The sequence below is a fragment of the Camelina sativa genome, chromosome 3 (genome assembly GCF_030686135.1).
Source record: "Camelina sativa cultivar CO46 ecotype springtype chromosome 3, ASM3068613v1".
NCBI lineage: Eukaryota > Viridiplantae > Streptophyta > Magnoliopsida > Brassicales > Brassicaceae > Camelina > Camelina sativa.
Window position 1 is genome coordinate 3,615,301 of NC_141882.1, and position 24,201 is coordinate 3,639,501.

Below are 24,201 nucleotides of genomic sequence, written 5' to 3' on the forward strand. Positions count from 1 at the left end.
ACAAGATAAAGCCATTGGTTGGAATCAGAAATAAGTAAGTTATAGGGGTTTCATTCGACTTGTTAAAAAAATGATTCCCGAATTCCCGAAATACAGTATGACTTGGGTTCGGCCACTTATAGCCACCACCATGCTTCAACATCTTAATGAAGTCACAAATGAACACAGTCATAAAAGGCCCATGCCTACAAGCATTCTCCTCAAAGCGTCCTCTTTTTTTTTTTTTTTTTTTCTTGCAATAGTTGAAAAACAATTTCTATTAAAACAGACTTCTTTTTGTAAAGTAAAAGCTTAATAATAGTGAAGTTTTTTACATTATGAAAGAAAAAGATAAGCAAATTTTATTCATATACGTGTAGCTCTTTTTTTCCCCACGATATTTATAAACATTGGGTCCCAATATACAAATGGATAAAATGGTAAGAGTCTAACGAGAGGCCGTCTCTAGATAACGTAAGAAAGCTACAAAACTCAACATGTGAATATTTGAGGGAAAGTTTTAAGTGAATGGACAAAGAAAATACCCTCTCTATTATGAATCGTTTTTAAGGGCAAAAAAAACGGGAGAAAAATGACAAAGAGGAGTGAGTCAATTTCAAATTAAAAACGTATAAAGCAAACAAAAGAGACACTTAATTATTCTCATTCATCTGTAAAAGTAACCATATTTTTAAAGCAAAATTTCTAAATTCCGTTATGTAGCCATTGAATTCCATTTAATCATTTATGGAAATATTAACCAATGATGACAATTTCTTGCTGGTTATGAACCTTTCCCATTATTTCCTTTAAACTGATGCGTTCATCTTCACAAATATTTAGTCCTCATTTAGCAATTGCTTTTAATTCATTACAGTAATCTTTCATGAAGACAACAAACAACTCATCTTTGTCCTCATTCTTATCTACACACCATCTATTATCTTATTTTAATTGTTCCTTTCTCACTATAAAGAATTTTTGTATAAGCAGTTTGACCCCTCTAGTTAAAAAAAAATTGGTTATAGTGAGTGACAATAGTTTGGTCTTAATTATAATCGCCATTTTTTTCTTCCTCATGTTTTCTACTCATTTTCACTAAGTCACACATCGCAAACATTAGCATGACGATGCACTTGGTAACATATATTCAAGTAGAAAAGATGTTACGTATAATAGGTCAATGCATGTGTTTCGATAGTTATGAAATTTCTTAGTCATATTCCGCCATTTGATATTATTGTAAATAGTTTTCCATAAACGCATGACGTTTATTGAAACACATTGACCTATTACGTAACATCTCTTTTTTTTTTCTTTTTTTTTTTTTTCGTTTTTGCTATGCTATTATTTGATCTTAGTTATTGGGATACCGTGTGACTTACATGGAAAATCTCCGAAAAAAACAAAATTCAAGAAAAAGTTACTAAGGCCACGCCGGTTTTAGCTGCGTCCTGCGTGGAGTGGTTCGTAACATTTTCTAGGACAGGCTGAACATGAATGAGCATGTCTCCACTACTTAGTAAGACTCGCACTGATCACAACTTTTAACTCTAAAAAAAAAGAAATAGTTTTCGGCGATTGATTAGATTGAAATTAATATATGTCTATCATCATACTTTAATCGCTGCATTTGAACGTATGATCATAATGGGTCCATTTAGAGATGACGGATGTGTGATGATTAGAGTGATGTAAAGGTCAAAACTACATGAACTCCATTTCTTAAACCTTAACTTTCTTACCATTGGTGCTAGCCATTCCGACGTGGACCAATCAGATTTCTTCTACAAAGCTTAAAAAACTACATCACTTTTTTCTCTCAAATTTTTGTTTTTTAACTTTTAGAAAGGGAAAATAGTAAAAAGAGGGCATGAAATTCAACAAACCCTATGAAGAAAATGACTTTTCTTAGTTCTATTAATAGTCTATCTCCCTCTCTCTCTGCAGATCTGTTACTTCATTTTCTCTTCCTTTTTTTTTCTTTTAGATTCCATTTAGCCTTGAAAAGTTTTCTTATACATTCTCTCTGCTCAAAAACTCTTTTCTCTTTCCATACTTGTAAAGAAACAAGAGAGCTTTCTTCTCTTTTTCCTTTGCACAGCATTGCAGCTTCGATAACTAAATGGGGAGACATTCTTGTTGTTACAAACAAAAGCTGAGAAAAGGGCTTTGGTCTCCTGAAGAAGACGAGAAGCTTCTCAATCACATCACTAATCACGGCCATGGCTGCTGGAGCTCTGTTCCTAAACTCGCTGGTAAACATTTTCTTCCTTAATTCCCATAATATACTATTAGAAAGCTGCTTTTTGTAATGAGAAAAAATTGAGTCTACTACACAGGTTTACAGAGATGCGGTAAGAGTTGTAGACTAAGATGGATCAATTACTTGAGACCTGATTTAAAGAGAGGAGCTTTTTCTCCAGAGGAAGAGAATCTCATCGTCGAACTTCACGCTGTCCTAGGAAACAGGTAACAATTACTTACCAACGATAATGCTGTCAGAGAAAACAGAGGATCATGTTTATGTCTTAACGATAAGTCTCCTCTGTTTTAACAACGTCTTAAGTCTCCTCTGTTTTTGGCTCTGCTCTGTTTTTTAATCAGATGGTCACAAATTGCGTCAAGGCTTCCGGGTAGAACCGACAACGAGATCAAGAATCTATGGAACTCAAGCATCAAGAAGAAACTAAAACAGAGAGGTATTGACCCAAACACACACAAACCCATCTCCGAAGTTGAGAGCTTTAGCGACCAAGACAAACCAACAACAAGCAACAACAAAAGAAGCGGTAACGACAACAAGTCTCCTAGTTCCTCCTCTGCGACTAATCAAGACTTCTTCCTCGAAAGGCCATCTGATTTCTCCGACTTCTTCGGTTTTCAGAAGCTTAACTTCAACTCCAATCTCGGCCTCTCTGTTACAACTGATCCTTCACTCTGCTCTATGATTCCGCCGCAGTTTAGCTCCGGAAACATGGTTGGTTCTGTCTTTCAGACGCCGGTATGCGTAAAGCCATCAATTAGTCTTCCCCAAGACAATAGTTCGAGTCCTGTCTCCGGAGGAGAACATGTGAAATTGGCTGCATCAAATTGGGAGTTTCAGACAAACAACAACACCTCAAACTTCTTCGACAATGGCGGATTCTCATGGTCAATCCCAAACTCTTCTTCTTCACAAGTCAAACAAAATCACAACTTCGAAGAAATAAAATGGTCAGAGTATTTGAACACACCGTTCTTCATCGGGAGCACTGTACAGAGCCAAAGCTCTCAACCAATCTACATTAAATCTGAGACAGATTACTTAGCCAATGTTTCGAACATGGCAGATCCTTGGAGCCAAAGCCAAAACGAGAACTTGGGCACAACTGAAGCTAGTGACGTGTTCTCCAAGGATCTTCAGAGAATGGCCGTCTCTTTTGGTCAGTCCCTTTAGCTTTTTTTTCTCTTTTTTTCTTTCTTAATTCTAACAGATGTAGAAGAACAAAAAGATATACAATATACATACAATACGTACAGTGGATTGAAGTGTTCTGTATATTTCATGGGTTAAAAAAAAAAAAAAGCGAGCTGTCTTTATTTTTATGTTTATTTTTGAAGTGTGTTCTTTACGTCAAATATTCTTCTTTCTTTTGCAAACCTTTCAATATCATACTATATACTTTTTTGTTTTGTTTTGTTATAAAGATTTATGTGTAGTAAGTATTTTTGATGATTCATCAGAGAGGTCTGTGTTTGCCATTAATCCGTTGAAGAACAATGATGAACGTAAATAAATCTGCTTCTGTCTGTTTCCGTGAACGAATTGTGATCCATAGTCACATCCTTCATCATTTTTCAGACCTGTAATGAATTAAACGACAAAAGAAAACATAAAATTAAAAAAAACAAAAATATGATAAATAAAACTCAAGTGGGATATTAGCTCAACTAATATATAAGAAGAAGGGGTACACCTTTTTTTTCTTCTAAAAGGACCCAAGTTTAAAATACGTATTTAGGAAAATGATTTACGTAAAGTTTTCTGAATTCAATTATTATTACTTTCACTGTGTCGATATGTTTAGTCTTCTTGTCTGTCTGTGCTTTTAACAAGAGTCTTGTCAGAGAATTGGAATTGTCCCCATTGACCAGAAACTTATGTTTTGGCCGGCGTCGGAATATTCTTTCGCCGTGGAAAATTCGGAATAGCTCGCGGATTTGACCTTAATTAATAAACATGTAGGAAGTGATGGGATGGTTTTCAAATTTTATTATCCTTAAGTCAATTAAATTACTTTATAACACTATCTTTTAATTTTCCAATCCAAAACAAACACTTTTTTACTTTTAGAAATAACCTAACGCAATAACTCGACCGGTAAGTAAAATAGTGCTGAAATGTTTGTTTGACTTTAAAGTTAGTCTAATTTCAACGTTAAAATGTCAGGAAGAAAAATATTTAGAATTTGGCAGAAAAAAATAAAAATAAATCAATTTGCTCAAATAAAAGATTAAACATGTTACATGTATATATATGCCAGAAAGTTTAATCGGCTGGGTGAAGATTTAAAAGATATCATGAAATATGCATTTCCGTTATAATAAAGGTTTAGTGGAACGCGAGAGTGCATGTGAAACGAATAATTGGTGCTACATTAAACCAAATAACCAATCATTGTGTTAGCCTTTGATTGGCGTATGTTATGTAAGGATGATGATTAACAGAAACACTTGTCGCGCTTTGTTAATTATTAGTGATTAAATAAAGATATACTTGTGAGTAAAGAATTTAGGGGGGAAAAAAAACAAAAAAAAAAAAAGAGAATGTCGTGGAATCTTTGCTTGCCTTTTTTTTTTAATCTCGTATGATTTGTTCACTTAATATCTATATAGTTGACGTCGGTCGAGTTACGACTTACGAGTATGTTATATACAACGACGTTCGGAAATTCTGAAAATATGTTGGCCACTAGTCACGATATGCTGATATTATTAGACAAATACCATTCTTTCATTTTCGATAGTGAAACTTGGGAGATCTCTTGTGCGTAAAGAAATAGAGAAAAAAAAACCTTGGACGTCTTATGACTATATGGATTGATAAGGACAATGATACAACAACTACATGTATATAATATTCCTTCTCTGCCTTTGTATTAAAACGTCAATTTTAGTTGATGTGGGTGAAATAAAACAAACATTTCATAATGACGATTTTTGATAATGTCTCGAGGATAATCATACTCTACGATCGAGCTTTTCTTTCGAAATACCAGTCTCCAACTGCTACAGCAATCCCCTGTTTTCGTTTTTTCCAACAACAAGGTACAAGCATTATTTTTGTACTTTTGCTTTCAAATCAAAGCAGTGTGTGATCGAAAAAATATGAGAATCATGATCAATTTTAAAATTATTAGCGTTTTTTTTTTTTTTTCCTCACCTTAGCTTTACCCGGTCCAGAGTTTCCAGGAAACCAATCATATTGTCTCTCCGCTTGACAATGAGCCCATCCAGAGGTAATCAACACTCTGTTCTTGCTAAACGTCGAAAAGGTCTTTAGCGCATTTAACATGCTTATCGTGAAACCTGAAACTCGGATATATTCCAAAGCAAGAAACAATATTGATCAGTTTCGTTAGATCAAAGAGTGGTAGGTTTCATGAAAACTTATCTATCATTCTTACCTTCCAAGAATTTCTTCTGAGAGGGAGTGCACCTGAAGCTAAAGCTACAGTTATGCCAACTGCCACTCGGATCAGCAGATGGTGGAGCTAAGCTATTTCCAATCTACAAAGAAACAAGATAGTTCAAGACAAGCAAATTAAACTCCCATTTTCCATCATATACAAGAATCCAAAGATAGAGATGTATAGAGTTATAAATAACCTGCCACGCATCAACACCGGAGTTGAGAATAAACAACGGGGTCTTGACTTGGTTGATTATGTATTGAGGGAAGAAACACTGAGGGATATTGCAAGTAAGTTACGTAAATGAGGAACCATATAGCATCATTATAATTAACACAAACACAATATTTATAAGCTCAGCAATGACTTTACCAAACTTGGACTGATATGGCTTGTGCAGGTGCGAGGAAGCGTGTTTTGCAAACCCTAGAAGTTAAAATGTAACAATTTTGGATTAGCGTTCAACGATCTCTCTACATATATCATCATCATCAAGACATCGTAACGTTATACTCGTACCTGGGTGTTTACAACACCAGAATACATACGCCTTATAGAATGACCTCCAGCTACATCAACGCTTCAGTTACAAACAAGACATAATCAGTCACACAACCAATCCATATACTAAATTTCATGAAAAACAAAAATACTATACTCACGCATCGAGGAAGAAACCAGCATCGCTCATGCATTTTACTTTGGTGGTAGGAGGAAACAAGTCATTGAAATCATCGCATCGTAAAATAGCTGCAAGACCGCCAGCAGAACATCCGTTGAGCAGAGCCTTAAACGTAGTATAAATACATATTTGTTAACACAACTTAGGGTTAAAAACATAGTGATAATTGTAAAATATGAAATATATAAATATACCTGTTTTGCCTGTCGCATTCCCTTCGCCATCAAATCTTCCATGACAGCTAAAAATATACGCTTTCCTCTAAACTGAAGTTGCGCCGCCTAATTGTAAGCAAAACCATAGGAATCTAAAGATATTAGTGAAATATATCAAGATCATGTATATATATATATATATATTTATAAAAAACTTAATTGGCTAACCTTGTTTTCGCTATCACCGCCAAAGGATGCGCCATCACAATACCTGACTTTTACTTTGTTCCAGTTGTAGAAATCTGCAACATTGATTTGTAACAAAAACACTCATTAACGATTTGACCAACATATATTTACATTTTTGTTATACAATGGATCGATCTTGAGAAAAACCTGGATTCTCAGCGGCTTTGTTGCTTAGTATCCCTGTAAACGCCAACTCTTTCTCCATTAAGGTAGACGATCCATAACCACTATGCTTACGGTTCTGACAATCTTTTATGCTGGTACACCACGCACCTCCCTTTCAACCAAATTATACCCTTATTTACGATTATGGGTATACGTAACTCTATACAAAAAGTCCAAAAGAGCTAGCCTATATCTTAAGTAAGAACCTGTAACTGAATGATCCAATTGTTTGCTCCTGAACCATAACCTCGATACAAATGATATCCAGGCACTGACCCATCCAGACACACTGCCATAAATAATAATGTATCCTTGTCTCATGATAATGTCAATCAAGAACTTTATAATGATGTATATATACTATATAATTTGGGTTTGCATGTTATATTTTTTCCTAAATATATTACAAAAAAAAATCAACGGTTCAGTTTAAGCATTCGAAAACTGTTCAATTTAAACATTCGACATCTAAATCTCAATTGAAATGAATGGGAATAAGATATATAGTTACCCGCTCCTTTAGCAGCATCGGCTTGGACAAGAGTGAGTCCTACCATCAGAACATTAGCATTTGTTACATTGAAATCGTTTAACATTCCTATTTCATCAAAACCCGTTTCCCCATTTGCAAGAATGTTGAAGAGAATGAGTAATCCTGCGAGACTCCAACCCCCCAAAAACGTTTTCATTGTTTTCCTCTCAATGAATTTGAACGAAATGAATACGCATGAAAGTGGTCAGTGTTACAAGCTGAGAAGAAAGCATCGAACCTGGTCTTTTATATAAACAGGTTTTTGTTATGGAAACAAAATTACAATGAAGACCAGAATGTGAGAAGATAATTTGAATTAAACTACCAGTCAATGGAGAGATTTTATTAGTATATTTTGTTTCATTAATTAGATTTCGTGAATCATAATCTTGCCATTCAGATACTAAAGGATATGACTGACAGATTGAATAAATCTAAGCTTGATATGTATAACCAAAACCTCCTTCTTGATTGACACCACAGTTTGTGGACCTCATTTGATCATTAGGGTTTATTAACTATTATTTTATTATAATCTCTTTGTAAAATTTACACCATTATTCCTTTAATATTCAGACATATTAGATTTCATTAGATATTTCCATATTTCTTTTCACAAATATCAACAGAACAGAAAGTCATAGGAATATTCAAACATTTTGAAAAATGAAGATAATACAAATAAACAAAATGGCCTTGAAAAGTGAAAAAGAATTTTCAGATGCTTGAAAGAGTTCAGAAGCTACGAGACAAAGATTTAATGCAAAAAATTAGTGAAAAAGGTCTTCAGTAATTGTGATTAAGCTTTCAATCGGCGTTGAAAATATATATGTATGTACCCAAATACTTTATTTGATCAAATAATCGAAAATTAGATTTCCTTGCCAATTTTTTTGAAGATGAATACAATATATATAAAAGAAAACAAATGTAAAATAATTGTCTCAAATCATTTTTTTTTCTATTTCGTTGGGTCATTAAATCATTGTTGGGACTGATTTTTAAGCGAAATTTCAAATCAACCTTTCTCTTTCTTTCTTTTTTGAGTTTTTCAACAATCAACCTTTTCTATTTTGGTCGCAAAAAAAAATCTGGAGAAAAACTTTAAACAATCTTTTCGCTAATGAAATGCAACCAATTCTACTTAAATCTTTTCTCATGTTAGTATTAAAAAATAAAATTATTTTCTATCTAGAAATTCAAGTTTGGCTCCCGAAATAAAAAACGCCACCGTGTAGCGCCAACGACCAAATAAAAAAAAAGAAAGAAACGATTTTGAGGTGGCCTCTCTTCAATGCATAACGCGTCATCTTAGATGAGGGCTTTAAACACCAAAGCCCAAACTAAAAAAATTATCGATACACCTAACCCAACCCATTAAAGACGACTCCTAGCTTCTCTCACGCGCTTCACAACGCTCGTGAAAAGAAATTAACCCCTTTAAAATTAAACACGGTCGTTGCAGAGAAACGGTGAGGCACGAGCGTGTGTTTAATATGATATGATACTCCTCCCACCACGCCACGATGATCAAAACAGGATGCTATACAAGTTTGAAAAGCCAAACAAAATCGAAGCACACTTTTGTAAATTAGCTTTAAATATAATAGACAGATTAAGACAAACAGTTATTACCTGATACACATTATTTTATTACATATTAGGTAATAATAATTCAAATTTTTTTATAAACGCATTAATATTAGGCGTGCCGTGTAATACCAAAACTAATGTGAAGCCCCCTGATCCACCCGTTTAGTATACGTTGACCTTTGACGTTTGTGTATATATTGATTTTTTTTTGACAGAGGAGAAGGAGAAAGTGAAGAGTGGCATGTTCCTTGCTTTGTCTTCTCAGCGAGAAAAGTCATACTCTCTTCAATTCTCTTTTCCTCTTCCTTTGTAAACAATAATTCTCAACTTGTTGTTACAGCCCCACCACCACCAACACCTCTTTTACCAAGCAATGGCTTCTTCTTCACCAACTCAAACTCTCCTCCTCCTCCTCATCGGTCTCACCGTCTTCATCTCCGCTTCCGCAGATCCGGACAACCTCCAAGATCTCTGCGTCGCTGATCTCTCCTCCGGTATATATATTCTTTAATATAAAAAAAAAATCTCTGTTTTGTTCTCTGTTCCACTTACCTAAAAAGTTAAAGCTTCAACTTTTATTCTCTGTTTGCAGGAATCAAGATCAATGGCTTTCCTTGTAAAGACGCAGCTGCAGTAACATCAGCTGATTTCTTCTCACAAGGAATAGCTAATCCAGGTCTCACAAACAACACATTCGGGGCCTTGGTCACTGGAGCTAACGTTATGACAATCCCTGGACTCAACACACTTGGTGTCTCTCTCGCTCGTATTGACTACGCACCTGGTGGTTTAAACCCACCTCACACCCACCCACGTGCCACTGAAGTCGTGTTTGTCCTCGAAGGAGAACTCGACGTTGGGTTCCTCACTACTGCCAATAAGCTCATCTCTCAATCTATCAAGAAAGGAGATGTCTTTGCTTTCCCTAAAGGACTTGTTCATTTCCAGAAGAACAATGGTCGTGTTCCTGCCTCTGTTCTTTCAGCTTTCAATAGTCAGCTTCCTGGAACTCAGTCTCTTGGTGCTACTTTGTTTGGTTCCACTCCCCCTGTTCCTGACAACATCTTGGCTCAAGCCTTCCAGACATCTTCTGGAACTGTCAAACACATCAAATCCAAGTTCCAACCCAAGAAATGATCTCTTTTGTATTCATTACAGTTTATTTTTTCTTCCGGTTCTGTTTGATAAAGGAAAGATCTTTTTTTTTCTCCTTTGATTTGTCTTATGTAATAAGAAACAATAACTGATGATCTTTCACTGTGCATTTTGAGCTCCATTGTCTCATGTATCATTGTTATCTTCTGTATAATCCAATTTTGTTTAGTTTTGTTCTAAAGTTGACTAAAAACAGGTAAGAAGTCGAGGTTGATCTACTCTAGAAGCTTTCAAATAGAGATATGAAAACAGGTAAGCTACCTTGAGATAAAATAATCAACTTGAGAGACTCTTACGTATGGGCTTAATATAAAACTGATTAAATAAATAATAAGATCATACTTCCCCATGTGCTTCTTAATTCAAAACTAAGTGTACTCCATATGGCCAGCTAATTAGATCTCTGTAGAAGTTTAGAAGTCTGAACTCTTCTTCATGGAGTTAAGCTAAAGCTAATTTTCAACCAAGAACTCTTGCAAAATGGTCAAGGATTATACATTACCTCTAAACTCTGGCTTCTTGTAACTTTAAAATTTGGTAAGATCTGAATGGAACTTTATAAGGAGGAGATTGTCAGACTAAGAGTATTTGTTTTGAGACCGTGACTGAACTTATTTCCCTCATACATCAGCTTTTGAATGATACATCATGAAACCAAAACACTCGAGAGGAGATAGATATGCATACATATATTACAGCTTCAGAGAAGAGTTCACAGAAGATGTAAATGGATGGATATATCATCGTTATTGAAATTTGAAACCGAAAACAAAAAGCGAGAAAGAAAGGAACAAACAAAGAAAATCCAGTGACTATTGACCCCTTCTCTTTTGGGGACTACTTGTTTGCTGCAGCGAGTTCTGCAGAGATAATGAAACTTGATTTCTCAGCTTGTCTCAAGTACTGAACATCTCCATTCATCAGCTTCACCAGTTTCCGGCTAACCATCAAACTCAAACCTTCTTCTGACACATCTTCCTCAGTCCCAAACATTTGGTTTAGTAAAAACTCGGGTATCCCTGCTCCCGTATGCGTTAACCTGTTTTCATCAACCCAATATCCTCAATGCACATTTTCTCCAACATCATAGTGTGCATTCTGATTAAGAATATTTTACCTGATCTCTAAATAAGCAAGATGCACAGAACGCCCAAACTGATCCTTCCTCAAGGAAGCTGTAACAGTTAGCTGACCTCCGGATGGTGTAAAGTTAACAGACATTAACATGAAATCTGCCAAGACTTGTTGAAGCCTAATACTGTCTCCATACAAAGTATCAGACATTACTTCTTCTCCGGTCTCATTTGTTATTCGAACGCTCTTTCCGTTACTCTTCATCATCACTTGACTTGTGGAAGCAGTCAACACTTCGCTTAAGCTGAACTCTTTCATTTCCAGATCCAAACACCTGCGCAGTCAAATCTCAACATAAGAAAGCAGGTTAACTTTTTAAAAGATAAGAAACTTTGATTCTTGCATACCCTTCAATAATGCTTTCAAGATCCGAATCATCAAGGATCTTGCTTAGTTGCTTCTGACATAACGCGCTAGTTTGCAAAATCTGTCTCTGCTCTGGTCCTAATTCAGTGCCCTCTATCATTTTCCTTGTAAACATAATCCCAGATAGCGGATTCCGAATCTGTCTTTTGATGTATGCTAGAGCCTTTAGTCTCTTCACTGCGGTTCTCTCAGCTAGACGCTGAACATGGAGCGCTTGCTGCAGCTCATGGCTGGCAAGTTGCAGGAAACAGAAGACACCTGTCACTACACCTTCCCTGTCCAGTTTCTTACTCACACACAACAGACACTCTACATACTTGCCACCTCTTGTAAAGAAAGCAAACGACACTTTCTCTGGATCTTGACTGGTCACAGCGTTGTTCAGCACAATCCCAAGGTTTACAAAAGCTTCTTGATTCTTTAGACGACAACATGACTTCTGCGTCCCAAAGACTTCTCCTAAGAGCATCTTGTCTATCACTTCCTCTCGCTTCAAACCGGTTAACTTTGACATTGCTGGATTCCACTCTGTGCACCATCCAAACTCATCGGTGCCAAATATGGGCGGGATCAGCGGGTTTGGATTTTGGATAATCGCCTTGTAATCACCTTCAATCCGAGTAAACTTGTCCATCACAGTCTTCTGGCCAGTAAGATCATGGGCTACAAAACACACCCCTACCACGTTTTCATGGAGATCTCTACTTGCACATGCATTTACAACTAAACTTATTGGACCAGCATCAGCTCTGGTCAGTTGTGTCTTGATTTCAAATTGGACATTCTGCTCCTCGGTTCCTGCATAGATAAGCAAGTGAAGTTTATAGACTCAGCTTCATTTTTTTAGAGAGAAAAAAGGGAAACCAACATACATGATTCATCATTCAGAATCAGAAACAACACATTGCACCAAGTCTCTTCGACCATGATTCTCAATTGAAACTTGAAAAGTGCAATCTAGTTGGAAGATTCTTAGCAACTCAGCATAACTTTGGAAGAGAGTTTACCTTCTAATGCATTCTCTAGCATCCTTTTAACGATTTCCACCGAAGAATCTTCAACAAGTATGAGGAGATGCTTCCCAATTGCTTCATCAACCGAAAGACCAGTCAGCTCAGCAATTTTCGTGTTCCAGCCATTAACCAATCCATCAGAATCAACCGCCAATATTGGCACCGTAGCAGTCTCAATTAAACGAACCATCTCACTGGTCACAGCTTCTAGTTCTTGTATACCATCAATTTTGAGATCATTTAGCTTAGAGTGAATGACCTTTGTATTCACATCAGTAGTCTCACCATCCTTGAAAGCATTCCTCAGAATAAGCTGCAAGGAGTGTATTGCATCCATCTCATAGTCCTTCCAAGGTAAACTCCTTGTCTTGACCACTTCAAGGAAAGCCTTGAACGATGACCTCGGGTGCATTCTCCTTGCATCATCCCTATCATCTGGATCATGCTTGGCACCTCCCCATCTCACTTCACCAGCAGTATGAGAACGGAACCAGAAAATCATGTCTTTCGATGATATCCTTACAGCCGCCATTCCACATACCGAGTCCCCAAGAGACAGAGCCCTTGGAAACCCAGCGTCATGCAAACTATCAGTGCTCAAACCTGTTGAATCCGTGTGGTATTCACACAACCATGAAGCTATCTCCTGCAGATGGAACTCACTTGGAGTTGTTCCCAGTTTCCATACCTTGTCTTTATACAAGAGTGCTGCTCCATCACATTTTACAAGGTCCATTATGTTGGGGCTCTGCGACACAATACCCAGTGGAGCATCACGCATCAACATATCACACAAGAGTGTCTGTGTGCGCAAAATGTTCTTCTCCACAATCTGGTTCTCCAGTTCCACCTCCTTATTGACGTGTATGGCAAACACTTGAGCTAGAAACTCACATGCATACCTGAGAGGAAATGGAACAAACCTTGGAGTCGTATTATGACAAACCACTAAACCCCATAATCTCTTTCTCTTCTGAGGCTGTGCGGTAGAATCAGGAGCATCCCCTTCTCCATCTTCTTCATTAACTACAACCGCCATAACCAGAGATGCAATTGAATCCATGTTGGCCATGTACTGCAAATGGCAGCTGTGCGGTGCTCTGAGGGTAGAGCCACACAAGGTAAGATCAAAGGAAAGCTTTTCATCTTGAAGCACCCTGGCATGTTTTGCATTGCAATCAACGATCATCCGGACCTTGTTCTTCATAAACAGAAAACGGGCTGCCTGAGGGATGTCAGTGGCTGGATAATGCAGACCAAGATAAGGCTCTAGCCCAGGTTTTGTAACCTCGGAGACAACCTCACCGTGATCATCTTCATGAAACTTATAAGCCATCACCCTGTCATACCCCGTGAGTTCAAAAACCTCCTGTGCCATTGTATCACAAAGCCTTTCCATGCTTCCACTGGGCAAAGATTGCAGCCTAGTGATTGCTTTGGCAGCGAGCTTATATGATTGTAAGGCACCAGCAGCTGTCATGGGAACTTCATAAGGCTTTACCGGTTCAAAGTCGACAATGATGCTCCCTGTAACCCTGTGGACAATCGCATAAAAGGGTTTTGCAGAAGTCTTGCAGTGCACAAGAATGGGATTCAACAAGGATACATCTCCAAATCCAAGAGCTTTCTGCAATGCAGAGGCACTAGGAGCTGTGAAAAGACTCCTTATATCTGTCCCAATGCCTAGAACAGGGTGCTCGCCAACACTAGGAACTGCATGACTGGTCATTGTCAACAACTCGGGAGCATTCTCGCTGTATGCAATGACTTTGAAAGTCTTCTCATCCAAGGCAAGCAAACAACCAAAGGGCTGAATCAGCTTTCCCTTCTGTATGTGATGAAGATAGGTCGTGGTCACCTTGTCAGACCTTGGTGGCTGGTTCTCCACAACCGGGCCAGTGACACGAACTGAGGTTGAGTAATCAAAGGAACTGCCTGACTCCTCAAAATCAGCATGGAGCTTCGCATCTACAGTGGTCTGCGCAATGATTCTAGCGCTGTGCCTTGATCGCCTAGAGCCCTCAGAGGACTGACTTGGCCTAGACCCTGACATTTTTTTCCTGACACAGATACAAGAAAACAAAATTTAAGTGCAAAACTCTGCTAAGGAGACAACACAAAAGCATTCTTCACCAATCATACAAGAAAATGCATAAGGATAAACTTGAAACACTAAGAACCAATTAAGAATTTCAAACAAAGTTGTCGCTACAGGCCTAAGTTCCTTTCAAAGCAAAAAGAGGCATGTACTACTAGAGTAACTCCATCGAGAAAGTCTGCCTAGCTAAACCCAAAAACAGGATACAAGAGGTGCAGGGATCATCCTGCTATATTCCACTGTTCAATGATTTACCATTCTCAAAGCAACTAAACCAACTTAATTAATTATGATGTGTAAGGACATAGCTAAGGAGTCAAATTCCATGAACACTACCAATCTTAAGTCATCCTACAACCCAAAATCAACAAGATGTCGACACAAATGGTAATTGATACTCAAACTCAACAGGGACCATCAAGTTGACAAATACTAACAATAACGAGGATCAGAGCAAAATCTGCCTGTCAACATCCAAAACAGAGATAATACATAAAGTAGACTTAATATAAACTCTTGGGTGTCTCTATAGCTATACCTTTCGGAAAGGACTAATAAAGTCCCACAGCGAAAGCAATCGTAAAAGTGAAGAGAGCTAAGAGGATGCGATGAATTGGTTGCTTCTTCTCATAAATGATCACAGACTACAAAACCAAACACACATCAAGCCAGATCAAAAAGAGACCTAAAAAAAAAAAATCTTTATTCACCAAACAAAAAAAAATATATATTACGGACTGTATTGATGACAAGAGAGAAATAGCTTTAACTAAATTAAGTAAGGACTAATCACAAAACGCAACCCCGAGAAGAGCTTACACAAGTAAGAAGAGTGAGACTAGTTGCTGCTAAGCTCTATAAGCAGAAAACAATCGAAGGAAGCTTCAATATATATATATATATATAAATGAATAAATAAAGAAAGGAGGAAACTTGGGGAAAGGGAAAGTAGCTACCTTTAAGAAAGAAGAAAGAAGAGAGAAGAAGAAGATTCAAGAAACCATGATCAGATCTTGTCTAGTGACACTCTTGAGAAGCTCTTTATGGGTTATTGTAAATCTAGACCTCGATCACCGCCTCTTCTCTCTCTCTGGTCTGCTGCTACGTCTCTCTACTCTCTATTATTTGTGCTCCCTAACACAGACGACGACGATGAATGGGACCACCCAAATACGTATGCCCATGTCTCAGAGTATGGGCAATTTGCATATATTATAATCGAATATACTTTTTTTTTTTTTTTTTTAAAAAGCTTAATTTGGATAAAAGACAAATCTCGCACACTAATCAAAGAACAGGGTCGGCTTCGCCGGTAACATTTTTCTTGCTAAATCAGAACAGTAAGGGAAGATATGAAATACTTAAAAAACAAAAAAAAAGCTTGGTACCTTTTGGGATTCCAAAAAATCAAAAACAAACAAAAAAATAGTTTTTTTTTAATGAAATTTTAGTTAAGATATTTTTTTAATTTTCACAGATGTGACTAACAACACTGTATAATGAGGGAAAAAAAAAGAACAACTTGAAACTTTTTAAATCAGATTGAAGAGAATCATACAAAGGATAAAGAGGAAAAGTAAAAAAGATTATTAATATAAAAACAAGAAAGAAAGAGAGAGAAAAGATGAGGGAGTAGGGAGGGGGGCAGTTGTTTAATGAAGGCAGTAACCAGAAGTGGAAAGTTGTGTGTTTGGGGAAGACGACAAGGGATCATCTTATGGGCTTCACGTTTTCTCGGCTTTTTGCGTTTTGTAATCTGCTTCTCTTATTAACTTCATTGTTTGGACTTTCCTTTTTTGTTGTATTTGTTTTTTATCAGTTTCCAAATTAACTAATCTGATCTTAATTAAAGTGGAAACCTTTTTTTGTTTTTCTTAATAAGGTCATTAATATATAATAACAAATAGAAACTGAAAACTCCCTAAAAATTATCACCAAACCACGCTCCCATGTCTTCTTATTAGGTATTTGCTTCTATCCTATATTAACTTTCATTTTTTTCACTTAAGTTTGCAGTAGTTGCTGCAATTCTTTTAGTTCGAGATTGTCTAAGATGATCATGTCCAAAAAAGGAATCGACAACGTCTCATCCAGACAGCGCAACTTCGCTTAGATTTCGTGACACAGCTATGTTGGACCAAAAAAGTGTCTTCATAATGCAAATGTCCTCCTACCAAATACATCCATGATCCATTAGACATAGTCATTGGCCCATGTTGCGTGTCTCTAGATTGTCAAAATATCTTATACATCTCATTTCAGGAAGAACACTTGAGAAACAAAACATATACGAGTCTGATGTAGGAAAGGTGTTTATGGCCTAGAACACTCCAATCCTTGCTGATTTGGTGGTTTGGAACTTTAAGACATTTGATTTGAATTTGAACTCTAAAAACAACTGTCCGGTACCATGTGTTACTGTGTTTTCTTTGTTTACCATGCAAGTACCAAGAGTAAAGAAATGGTTGTTTACACAAAGTCCTTGTAGACACACACACACAAAAAAAAAAAAAAACTGTAAAAAAATCAACGTAAAGAGAACAGTTAAATCTGTTAAGCCAATCTTTACAGTTTACAGTAACAACAAATACATGTCAATGGTTACTTATGTATTTTATATAGGAAGCAGAAAAGATGATCGAAAACACACTCTTTGTTGTAAGTAACTTTTGCAAAGACTGATCATCTCTTCTTCAGTTTGATGGAACCATGCACACCAGAGGCAAGGAAAAAACTGGAATGTTCTTTTTTTAATGAATCAGTCTCTGCGACTCTGCAAAGCATCCTCGAGATCAAGTTCTAACCCAACACGATTCCTTATAGACGCAGCTGCGTGACAAGACGATGTCATTTTACATACCCTCTCCAGTTCTTTAAACCTCTCACAGTCAAACTTGTGAATCTTCAACAACTTCCTCTGCCTCGACAAGAACAGTCTCTTCATGAAATCCTGATATGTGGGATCTCTCGACGTCATCAAGAAGTAAGCATAACCCACGATGATACCAGTGGCTGTAGCGAAGAAAGTGATTGGTTCCATCACATCCCATGAGAATTCCCAGAAAGTTAATCTAAAAAAGAGCCCAATTTGAACCATGGAAGTAGCCAAACCACACCAAAGAATCTTCCTCACTTGTCTATGGGCAAGAACATCAATCTCTTCTTTCATGATTCTCAGCTTATTGAATTCGTCTTTGATTTGATCCTCCTCTGGATTCTGATCCAAAGGCATCGCTCGTCTAATCAGATCCACCACCTGAATAAATAAATAAAAGGTCCAGATTTTTAGACAAATCAAGAACAGAACAGAACAAAAACAGAGTAAAGTTTTGTTCACTTTTATATGGATTTTTGTTAGACCTTGTCTGGGTGAAGAAAGACTTTATCACGAAAGATCAAGACAACGCCAGCATCGTCAAGAACACGAGCAAAGATATGAGCTTCATCAGGAGATTTAGCGATACCCATTCCTTGAGAAGCTTCTAAAAGCGAAGTGTAAGAGACGACATCTCTATCACCCATACCAATAAGTTTCTTCTTCATGTCTTCAACATTCACAAGCCTCATCAGCTTCTTCGCTTCCGCTATAGTTACATCTTTATTCTCCATCTTCTTCTCTTCCTCCTTCGTTGACGACGGTGTGTTGACGGTGACGCAGCTTCTTGATCCACCCTGATGAACAAGCCATGTCCTTTGTGATGATGAAGCTCTAATGGCGCTGGACATTGCCGTACGCCTTATCAAACCCATTGACCACATTATGGACCCACGAATCTGAAGATCTGAGCTCTAGAATTTTCGAGAAAGCGTTCAAAAAAAAGTTAGGTTCGTAGATCAAAAGATATGAGAATCAAGAAAGAGAAAAGGTGTGTGTGATTAGATTCCCAAACAAAGTGACTTTTAACTACACGTTTAATTATGAATCTCAGATTCTTCTATAATAAAATCCATAAAAGAGATTAGGAAAATCGAAGAAAAAAAAAGGAAAAAGAGAAGAAGCACGAAGCCATTTGCTTTTTTATCTAGCCAATAGCCGTTGTTGACTTGGCATGAAAAATGGCTTTTACATCTCAATCAAATCAAATTTTGATTTTCTTGATAAGAGTATACAATATGATAAATTAAAATTAGTACTAATTTAGTGGGTGGGGGCGTTTTGTTTAATTATATCCAACAACCATTCTGACAAGAAAAACAGATAATGATCCAAACAAAGCCTTGTTTGTTCTGAGAGACCAATCCTTTTCATCGGAGTTGAATTTGACACGGAGTATATACGGATTCATCAAGTTACTTCATTTAGCACATGACAACACAACAACACGTAACTCTGAGTCTCTGACTTAACTGAGTTTTTTTTTATAAAAGAAAAAAGAAAAAAACAAAACAACACCTTACAAATTTATCATATTACGCGGAATGGTTTAATTTTCCAACACGAGTGTACGCAAGCAAACTCTTGTTTAGTTTGTGTAAATTGCATACACAAACATAAATAAATAAAAAAAAACCATCACAATCGTTCTGCACCGCCACGGCAATAACAACACTAAATCATTCTACCGGTAATCATTATAAAAATAAAAATAAAATAAATAAAAATAACAATACAAAATGGAATAAACAATTTTTAAGAAATAAAAGAAAAATCTGTAAAAAATGAACTAAATAGTAAATGGTAACCAAACAATAAAAATATATTTTTAAATATAGTAAATATTAAATAAATCAAATTCAATATTAATACTAATATTACTTCTAATGTATATACAATGAATTTTTCTTTTTTTCTAAAAAATTGTAAATTAAATTTTAGATATGTCATATTAAATATTGATATTTAATATTAACCTACAATACAATTTTAAAAATAATTTAAAATTTTTTAGTTTTTATTTACGATATAAACATGAGTCTTTTAAATTTATTTTACTATTCATATATGGTTTTCAAATAGCCTTAAGATTAGTTCAACATGAAATTCATATCAAAATTATTTTTTCTGTCAATACATTATGAAAATATGAAAATTATTATATTAGAAAATTGAATATTATTAATAAACTTATTTTTTTATTTATTTTAAAATATAAAAACAAATTTTAATATTTGTTCTTTTTCTGTTCTATTTGTTCCTCATCAATTTTGAGGAGGAACACTTTTGTTCTATTATTCCTTATTTTTTTTAGAATGTAGAGTAATGTAAAGGAAAAATTATTACTATCAAATGGTAAAAAATTATAAAATAGAAAGGAATATCACATTCCTCCTTATTTTTTTTCTAAAATATGGTCACTAATTGAAGCCTAAGTAACAATTTACATTTTGATTGTTTAGAAACCTTTTTTTTTCATTACAATACGGGGGATCTCGAATTCGAATCATCATATATATAAATGTGTGTACATACCTGAAAAGTACTTCAACAGCTTCTTTCTTTGTTTAAAAAAAAAAAAATTCCAGGCACTATCTATCCACCGCTTGAGAGTTTTTGCATTGTTTTGAGAAGAAAAAAGCGAGATTAGTTAAAGTTAATGCTCTCCCTTGTTTGGCCGTTTTTATCTCCTTGAGAATAGCTACGGTCGTTATACGACCTTAAGTCCCCAAGGGCCAAATTCGTTTTTTTTTAAAGCCTTTTATTATATATATATATATATATATATATTTTTATCAGGCAAATATAAAACCCAATTTCAAAGAAATAAAACTACATTATAGGATGTCCCTGGTTAAATATATGACGTAACACACGACTTTCATGAGTTATTATTAATGCTAGATTTTGAGCTGACTTTGCGATAGGTTTAACACTTCCGTAAAATGATAAGTTTAACAAAATATTAACAATGACATGATGACTTGTATTGTAGCTAAGCAGAGATTAGTTAAAATAATACTACTTTAGTTAGCCTGGCTATAAAAACAAGTCATGAAACAGTTTATTAATTTTGCCAATTAGTCTATTAAAAACAAAAAGGAACTGCACAAATCTATTAAAAGACTCTGCCAAATCGTTGCCTTTATGACTCCAATGTGCACGTATATACAGGTAAGAATTCAAGAAAAAACAAATGCAATATGAGATTAGAGAAGGCAACTCTAGTAGTTGAAATGTATTGTTTAGTGTTTAGTAACTTTACTGGACCCTATACAAATCACCTAAGCCCAATTCTTAAGCCCATTAAGGAGTCTCAAGCCCAATCGAGTCGTCTGTACTGCTTCCCAAGAACAAAATCAAAAAGAAGACTTGGAGCAAAGATCTGGCCACCAGAAGAAACACAACGATCGATGAATACGATCGGAAAGTTTGAAAGCTCGATGAAGATGATGACTGCTAAGATGATCCCTGGCTTCCCGACGGCGTTACTTCTCTTCTTCCTGGTTCCGGTGATGATTCCGGTCGGTGAGGCTGTATGGCTAGATGTGCCTCCCACCGGAACAAAGTGTGTATCTGAAGAAATCCAGAGCAATGTCGTCGTTTTGGCTGATTACCTCATCATCTCTGAGGATCATGGCGTCATGCCCACTATCTCCGTCAAGGTAAACTATCTCTTCGATTTCTTGTTCCGATCATCTCTGCATTAATGGTTTTTACTAGAGATCCCTAATTTCAACTGATCCATGAGTCGTTTCCCTCAATTAAAATCACACGTAATTAGGAACGATTGTGAAATTAATGATCGGTCGAAGTTTCCTTTTTTGGGAAATTATGCTCATGATGATAAATTGATTGATGTCTTTCTTTGATTGTTATGATGAGTTTCCGGTTTTAATTTGGATTCGCATTCAAGTTTTGACGTCTATTAATGAAGAGAGTCTCAACTAAGTATACTCTCTCTCTCTCTCTCTCTTTTTGGTATTTGGTTATCTTGAGTGTTTTTTTTTTTGCTAGTTCCATATAGTTTGATGGATTGTTTTAGATAGTGTCATTGGATTGAGAGCTGTCCTTGAAGTCGAACTTGAAAGATTATCGTATATGGAAAAATCTGGGAATGTAGTGGTCATTGGATTGAGAGCTGTCCTTGAAGTCGAACTTGAAAGATTATCGAATATGGAAAAATCTGGGAATGTAGTGGTCCTGGATAGGTATCCTCGGTTGATTGGCTCTGAGTTTTGAGAAAATGTTTATGGTTGCAGGTGACATCCCCATATGGCAACAATCTGCACCACATGGAAAACGTAACGCATGGCCAGTTTGCATTTACAACCCAAGAATCAGGGAACTACTTGGCGTGCTTCTGGGCTGATGCAAAGAGTCACGGCAACAAAAATGTTAGCATCAACATTGACTGGAAAACTGGAATCGCTGCTAAGGATTGGGCCTCTATCGCTAAGAAAGAGAAGATCGAGGTGAGCAGTGATGCAGAGATTTTACTGTTTCAGAGAGTAGATGCCTATGTTTGTGACATTTTGTGATTTTTGCCTGTTAACATAGGGTGTGGAGCTAGAGATCAGGAAACTAGAAGGTGCAGTCGAAGCCATCCATGAAAATCTTATCTACCTAAGAAACAGGTAAAAATTCTTCACATCTGCATTTACTACTGCTCCTTCTGCCTTCTTTGCTGACAAAAGTTTCGTGGATCAAAATGTTCATTTTTTGTTACAGAGAAGCAGAGATGAGGACAGTGAGTGAGAAAACGAACTCACGGGTGGCTTGGTACAGTATAATGTCGCTGGGTATATGCATCGCTGTCTCTGGTTTACAGGTAGTCTACTTGAAGCAATACTTTGAGAAGAAGAAGCTTATATAGATTCCACTGATCCTTCAATTCATTTTCAAAAGAGTTTCTTCTTAGAGAATAACATCCAATTCTTTCTTGTTTACACGCTTCTTTTTTTTTTTTTTAACTGACGCTGTAAAATTTTGTTCATGGGATTTCCCTGTAGCTTCTCTCTGATATGAATTCATTCTTTCTGATTCATAAAACTGAATATAAAAGATTCATCAAGCAAGCTCCAAATGAAATAGATTTTTCAAGAACCATTGAAATTGTGTGTAATTTGAACTTTTATGTTAGTTTGGGGTGATATCACAAAACGTTTTACAGTTTAAGGGTTAACATCACAATAAATACCTTTGTCGATCAGTTATTATTCAAATGGGTATGTACAAATAAGCCCAACTTTATGAGCCAACAGGCCCGTTTAGAAGGAGAAAAAAACCCTAATCTCCAAAGAGAGGGGAGAGATATAAATAAACCCTAATCACATTTCGCATCCACCAAAGAGACGGAAAAATGCCGGCAGGTCATGGAGTTCGGGCGAGGACGAGGGATCTGTTCGCGAGGCCGTTCAGGAAGAAGGGTTACATTCCACTCTCGACTTACCTAAGGACCTTCAAGGTCGGCGATTACGTCGATGTTAAGGTGAATGGTGCGATCCACAAGGGTATGCCTCACAAGTTCTACCATGGTCGTACTGGTCGCATCTGGAACGTCACCAAACGCGCCGTCGGTGTCGAAGTCAACAAACAGGTCTGATGAACTCTCTCTCTCTCTCTCTCTCTAACGTCCCTTCAACTTTTATCTTGTTGTTGAATTAGGATTGGAGCTTATAGTGAGATTTCAGATTGTTGATCTGATTATTTTATGCTGAAATGTGTGATTGAGCTCGTGAAATGTGTCTTTCTATGCTACAATTGAACTCAGCTTTAGTTTCAGATTCGAAATTTGATAGCTTAGATTTCGTTTAGTCTTGAGCCTTAACATGGTTTGTGTGGCATGAATTGGCCCTTTTTCCATCTTTACATTGGCTCAATACTTAGACTCTTGGTCATTGAACTGCTGGTTTGATTGGTTTCATGACTAATCGCATTGCTGTAGTTTGGCTTCAAATCACCCACTAACATTTCTATACTCAAGTTTTGTCTCTATATATGTTATTTTGTGCTGTACGATTGCCCTAATGACAATAACACAAACCTATTTTGCAATAGCCTAAGTATATCATTTACTGACATGTATGTATGGGGGTGTTTCAGATTGGCAACAGGATCATAAGGAAGAGGATTCATGTGCGTGTGGAGCATGTGCAGCAATCAAGGTGTGCTGAGGAGTTCAAGCTGAGGAAGAAGAAGAACGATGAACTCAAAGCTGCAGCCAAAGCCAATGGTGAGACAATAAGCACCAAGAGACAGCCTAAAGGACCCAAACCAGGATTCATGGTCGAAGGAATGACCTTGGAGACTGTCACTCCAATCCCTTACGATGTCGTCAACGATCTCAAGGGAGGCTATTAGTTTTATCTTCCCAGTGTTTTGGAAGCTCTTCCTTCGTATGTTTTGTAGTGACTTGAAACTTTGTTTTCAGACTAAGAATATGATTTTATATGACAGGAGTTTGCAGTCCAGATTTTGCAAGGATGGTTTATCATATAATCATTTTCGTTATTGTTCTGATTTGTGTC

General features: G+C 36.5%; 7 protein-coding genes across 11 annotated transcripts; 4 read left to right on the forward strand and 3 right to left on the reverse strand.

Annotated features, from left to right (window-relative positions):
- The first annotated feature begins 1,846 nt into the window (after positions 1–1,846).
- LOC104767840 (transcription factor MYB61) lies at positions 1,847–3,573 on the forward strand. Its single transcript, XM_010491813.3, has 3 exons — positions 1,847–2,237; positions 2,322–2,451; positions 2,587–3,573. Exons 1-3 carry the CDS (start codon positions 2,105–2,107, stop codon positions 3,416–3,418), a joined length of 1,095 nt encoding a protein of 364 aa, XP_010490115.1. The 5' UTR covers positions 1,847–2,104; the 3' UTR covers positions 3,419–3,573.
- Positions 3,574–5,021: 1,448 nt separating this feature from the next.
- LOC104767848 (pectin acetylesterase 1-like) lies at positions 5,022–7,674 on the reverse strand. 3 transcript variants are annotated; one of them, XR_015588459.1, is made up of 12 exons: positions 7,417–7,672; positions 7,112–7,194; positions 6,888–7,017; positions 6,720–6,793; positions 6,531–6,617; positions 6,313–6,441; positions 6,174–6,223; positions 6,027–6,080; positions 5,851–5,928; positions 5,649–5,751; positions 5,405–5,550; positions 5,022–5,263 (listed from the first exon to the last, which is right to left on the reverse strand). XR_015588459.1 is itself a non-coding variant. In XM_087498112.1 (12 exons), exons 1-12 carry the CDS (start codon positions 7,592–7,594, stop codon positions 5,210–5,212), a joined length of 1,173 nt encoding a protein of 390 aa, XP_087354238.1. In that variant the 5' UTR covers positions 7,595–7,674; the 3' UTR covers positions 5,022–5,209. The 3 variants fall into 3 exon arrangements, 2 of the variants coding, with proteins under 2 accessions (XP_087354238.1, XP_019095130.2); XM_087498112.1 differs by having other exon boundaries at positions 6,174–6,234; positions 6,317–6,441; positions 7,417–7,674; XM_019239585.2 differs by lacking the exon at positions 5,405–5,550 and having other exon boundaries at positions 6,174–6,234; positions 6,317–6,441; positions 7,417–7,673.
- A 1,478-nt stretch (positions 7,675–9,152) lies between these two features.
- LOC104767855 (germin-like protein subfamily 2 member 1) lies at positions 9,153–10,366 on the forward strand. The gene is made up of 2 exons (XM_010491825.2): positions 9,153–9,524; positions 9,623–10,366. Exons 1-2 carry the CDS (start codon positions 9,404–9,406, stop codon positions 10,165–10,167), a joined length of 666 nt encoding a protein of 221 aa, XP_010490127.2. The 5' UTR covers positions 9,153–9,403; the 3' UTR covers positions 10,168–10,366.
- A 406-nt stretch (positions 10,367–10,772) lies between these two features.
- On the reverse strand, positions 10,773–16,579 carry LOC104767858 (phytochrome A). Of its 3 annotated transcripts, XM_087508235.1 has the most exons (7): positions 15,753–16,392; positions 15,616–15,651; positions 15,335–15,440; positions 12,693–14,758; positions 11,667–12,483; positions 11,303–11,593; positions 10,773–11,224 (listed from the first exon to the last, which is right to left on the reverse strand). In XM_087508235.1, exons 4-7 carry the CDS (start codon positions 14,749–14,751, stop codon positions 11,023–11,025), a joined length of 3,369 nt encoding a protein of 1,122 aa, XP_087364361.1. In that variant the 5' UTR covers positions 14,752–14,758; positions 15,335–15,440; positions 15,616–15,651; positions 15,753–16,392; the 3' UTR covers positions 10,773–11,022. The 3 variants fall into 3 exon arrangements, with proteins under 3 accessions (XP_087364361.1, XP_010490131.2, XP_010490138.2); XM_010491829.3 differs by lacking the exon at positions 15,616–15,651 and having other exon boundaries at positions 15,753–16,579; XM_010491836.3 differs by lacking the exons at positions 15,335–15,440; positions 15,616–15,651 and having other exon boundaries at positions 15,753–16,484.
- A 749-nt stretch (positions 16,580–17,328) lies between these two features.
- On the reverse strand, positions 17,329–20,408 carry LOC104767873 (calcium uniporter protein 1, mitochondrial). The gene is made up of 3 exons (XM_010491846.3): positions 20,207–20,408; positions 18,157–18,585; positions 17,329–18,052 (listed from the first exon to the last, which is right to left on the reverse strand). The coding sequence occupies exons 2-3, from the start codon at positions 18,553–18,555 to the stop codon at positions 17,555–17,557; spliced, it is 897 nt and encodes a 298-aa protein (XP_010490148.1). The 5' UTR covers positions 18,556–18,585; positions 20,207–20,408; the 3' UTR covers positions 17,329–17,554.
- A 644-nt stretch (positions 20,409–21,052) lies between these two features.
- On the forward strand, positions 21,053–22,745 carry LOC104767883 (transmembrane emp24 domain-containing protein p24delta3). Its single transcript, XM_010491853.3, has 4 exons — positions 21,053–21,336; positions 21,934–22,146; positions 22,232–22,308; positions 22,403–22,745. Exons 1-4 carry the CDS (start codon positions 21,085–21,087, stop codon positions 22,545–22,547), a joined length of 687 nt encoding a protein of 228 aa, XP_010490155.1. The 5' UTR covers positions 21,053–21,084; the 3' UTR covers positions 22,548–22,745.
- A 193-nt stretch (positions 22,746–22,938) lies between these two features.
- Positions 22,939–24,184, forward strand: LOC104767892 (large ribosomal subunit protein eL21z/eL21y). Its single transcript, XM_010491861.2, has 2 exons — positions 22,939–23,270; positions 23,777–24,184. Exons 1-2 carry the CDS (start codon positions 23,034–23,036, stop codon positions 24,032–24,034), a joined length of 495 nt encoding a protein of 164 aa, XP_010490163.1. The 5' UTR covers positions 22,939–23,033; the 3' UTR covers positions 24,035–24,184.
- The last annotated feature ends 17 nt before the right edge of the window (positions 24,185–24,201 follow it).

Bases quoted from the DNA above. Each gene is read 5' to 3' on its own strand.
- LOC104767873 (XM_010491846.3), bottom strand. From the start codon at position 18,555: ATGTGGTCAATGGGTTTGATAAGGCGTACGGCAATGTCCAGCGCCATT. The intron at 18,053-18,156 runs GTCTAACAAAAA...TTATTTATTCAG, and splicing joins TCTTTCTTCACCCAGACAAG to GTGGTGGATCTGATTAGACG.
- LOC104767855 (XM_010491825.2), top strand. From the start codon at position 9,404: ATGGCTTCTTCTTCACCAACTCAAACTCTCCTCCTCCTCCTCATCGGT. The intron at 9,525-9,622 runs GTATATATATTC...CTCTGTTTGCAG, and splicing joins CGTCGCTGATCTCTCCTCCG to GAATCAAGATCAATGGCTTT.
- LOC104767883 (XM_010491853.3), top strand. From the start codon at position 21,085: ATGAATACGATCGGAAAGTTTGAAAGCTCGATGAAGATGATGACTGCT. The intron at 21,337-21,933 runs GTAAACTATCTC...TTATGGTTGCAG, and splicing joins TGCCCACTATCTCCGTCAAG to GTGACATCCCCATATGGCAA. The intron at 22,147-22,231 runs GTGAGCAGTGAT...CTGTTAACATAG, and splicing joins CTAAGAAAGAGAAGATCGAG to GGTGTGGAGCTAGAGATCAG.
- LOC104767858 (XM_010491829.3), bottom strand. From the start codon at position 14,751: ATGTCAGGGTCTAGGCCAAGTCAGTCCTCTGAGGGCTCTAGGCGATCA. The intron at 12,484-12,692 runs GTAAACTCTCTT...TTATCTATGCAG, and splicing joins GCTAGAGAATGCATTAGAAG to GAACCGAGGAGCAGAATGTC. The intron at 11,225-11,302 runs GTAAAATATTCT...TGATGAAAACAG, and splicing joins CTTGCTTATTTAGAGATCAG to GTTAACGCATACGGGAGCAG.
- LOC104767892 (XM_010491861.2), top strand. From the start codon at position 23,034: ATGCCGGCAGGTCATGGAGTTCGGGCGAGGACGAGGGATCTGTTCGCG. The intron at 23,271-23,776 runs GTCTGATGAACT...GGGGTGTTTCAG, and splicing joins GTGTCGAAGTCAACAAACAG to ATTGGCAACAGGATCATAAG.
- LOC104767848 (XM_087498112.1), bottom strand. From the start codon at position 7,594: ATGAAAACGTTTTTGGGGGGTTGGAGTCTCGCAGGATTACTCATTCTC. The intron at 6,794-6,887 runs GTTTTTCTCAAG...TCAATGTTGCAG, and splicing joins CAAAGCCGCTGAGAATCCAG to ATTTCTACAACTGGAACAAA. The intron at 6,081-6,173 runs GTACGAGTATAA...TTTAACTTCTAG, and splicing joins CTGGTGTTGTAAACACCCAG to GGTTTGCAAAACACGCTTCC.
- LOC104767840 (XM_010491813.3), top strand. From the start codon at position 2,105: ATGGGGAGACATTCTTGTTGTTACAAACAAAAGCTGAGAAAAGGGCTT. The intron at 2,238-2,321 runs GTAAACATTTTC...TCTACTACACAG, and splicing joins CTCTGTTCCTAAACTCGCTG to GTTTACAGAGATGCGGTAAG. The intron at 2,452-2,586 runs GTAACAATTACT...TTTTTTAATCAG, and splicing joins CACGCTGTCCTAGGAAACAG to ATGGTCACAAATTGCGTCAA.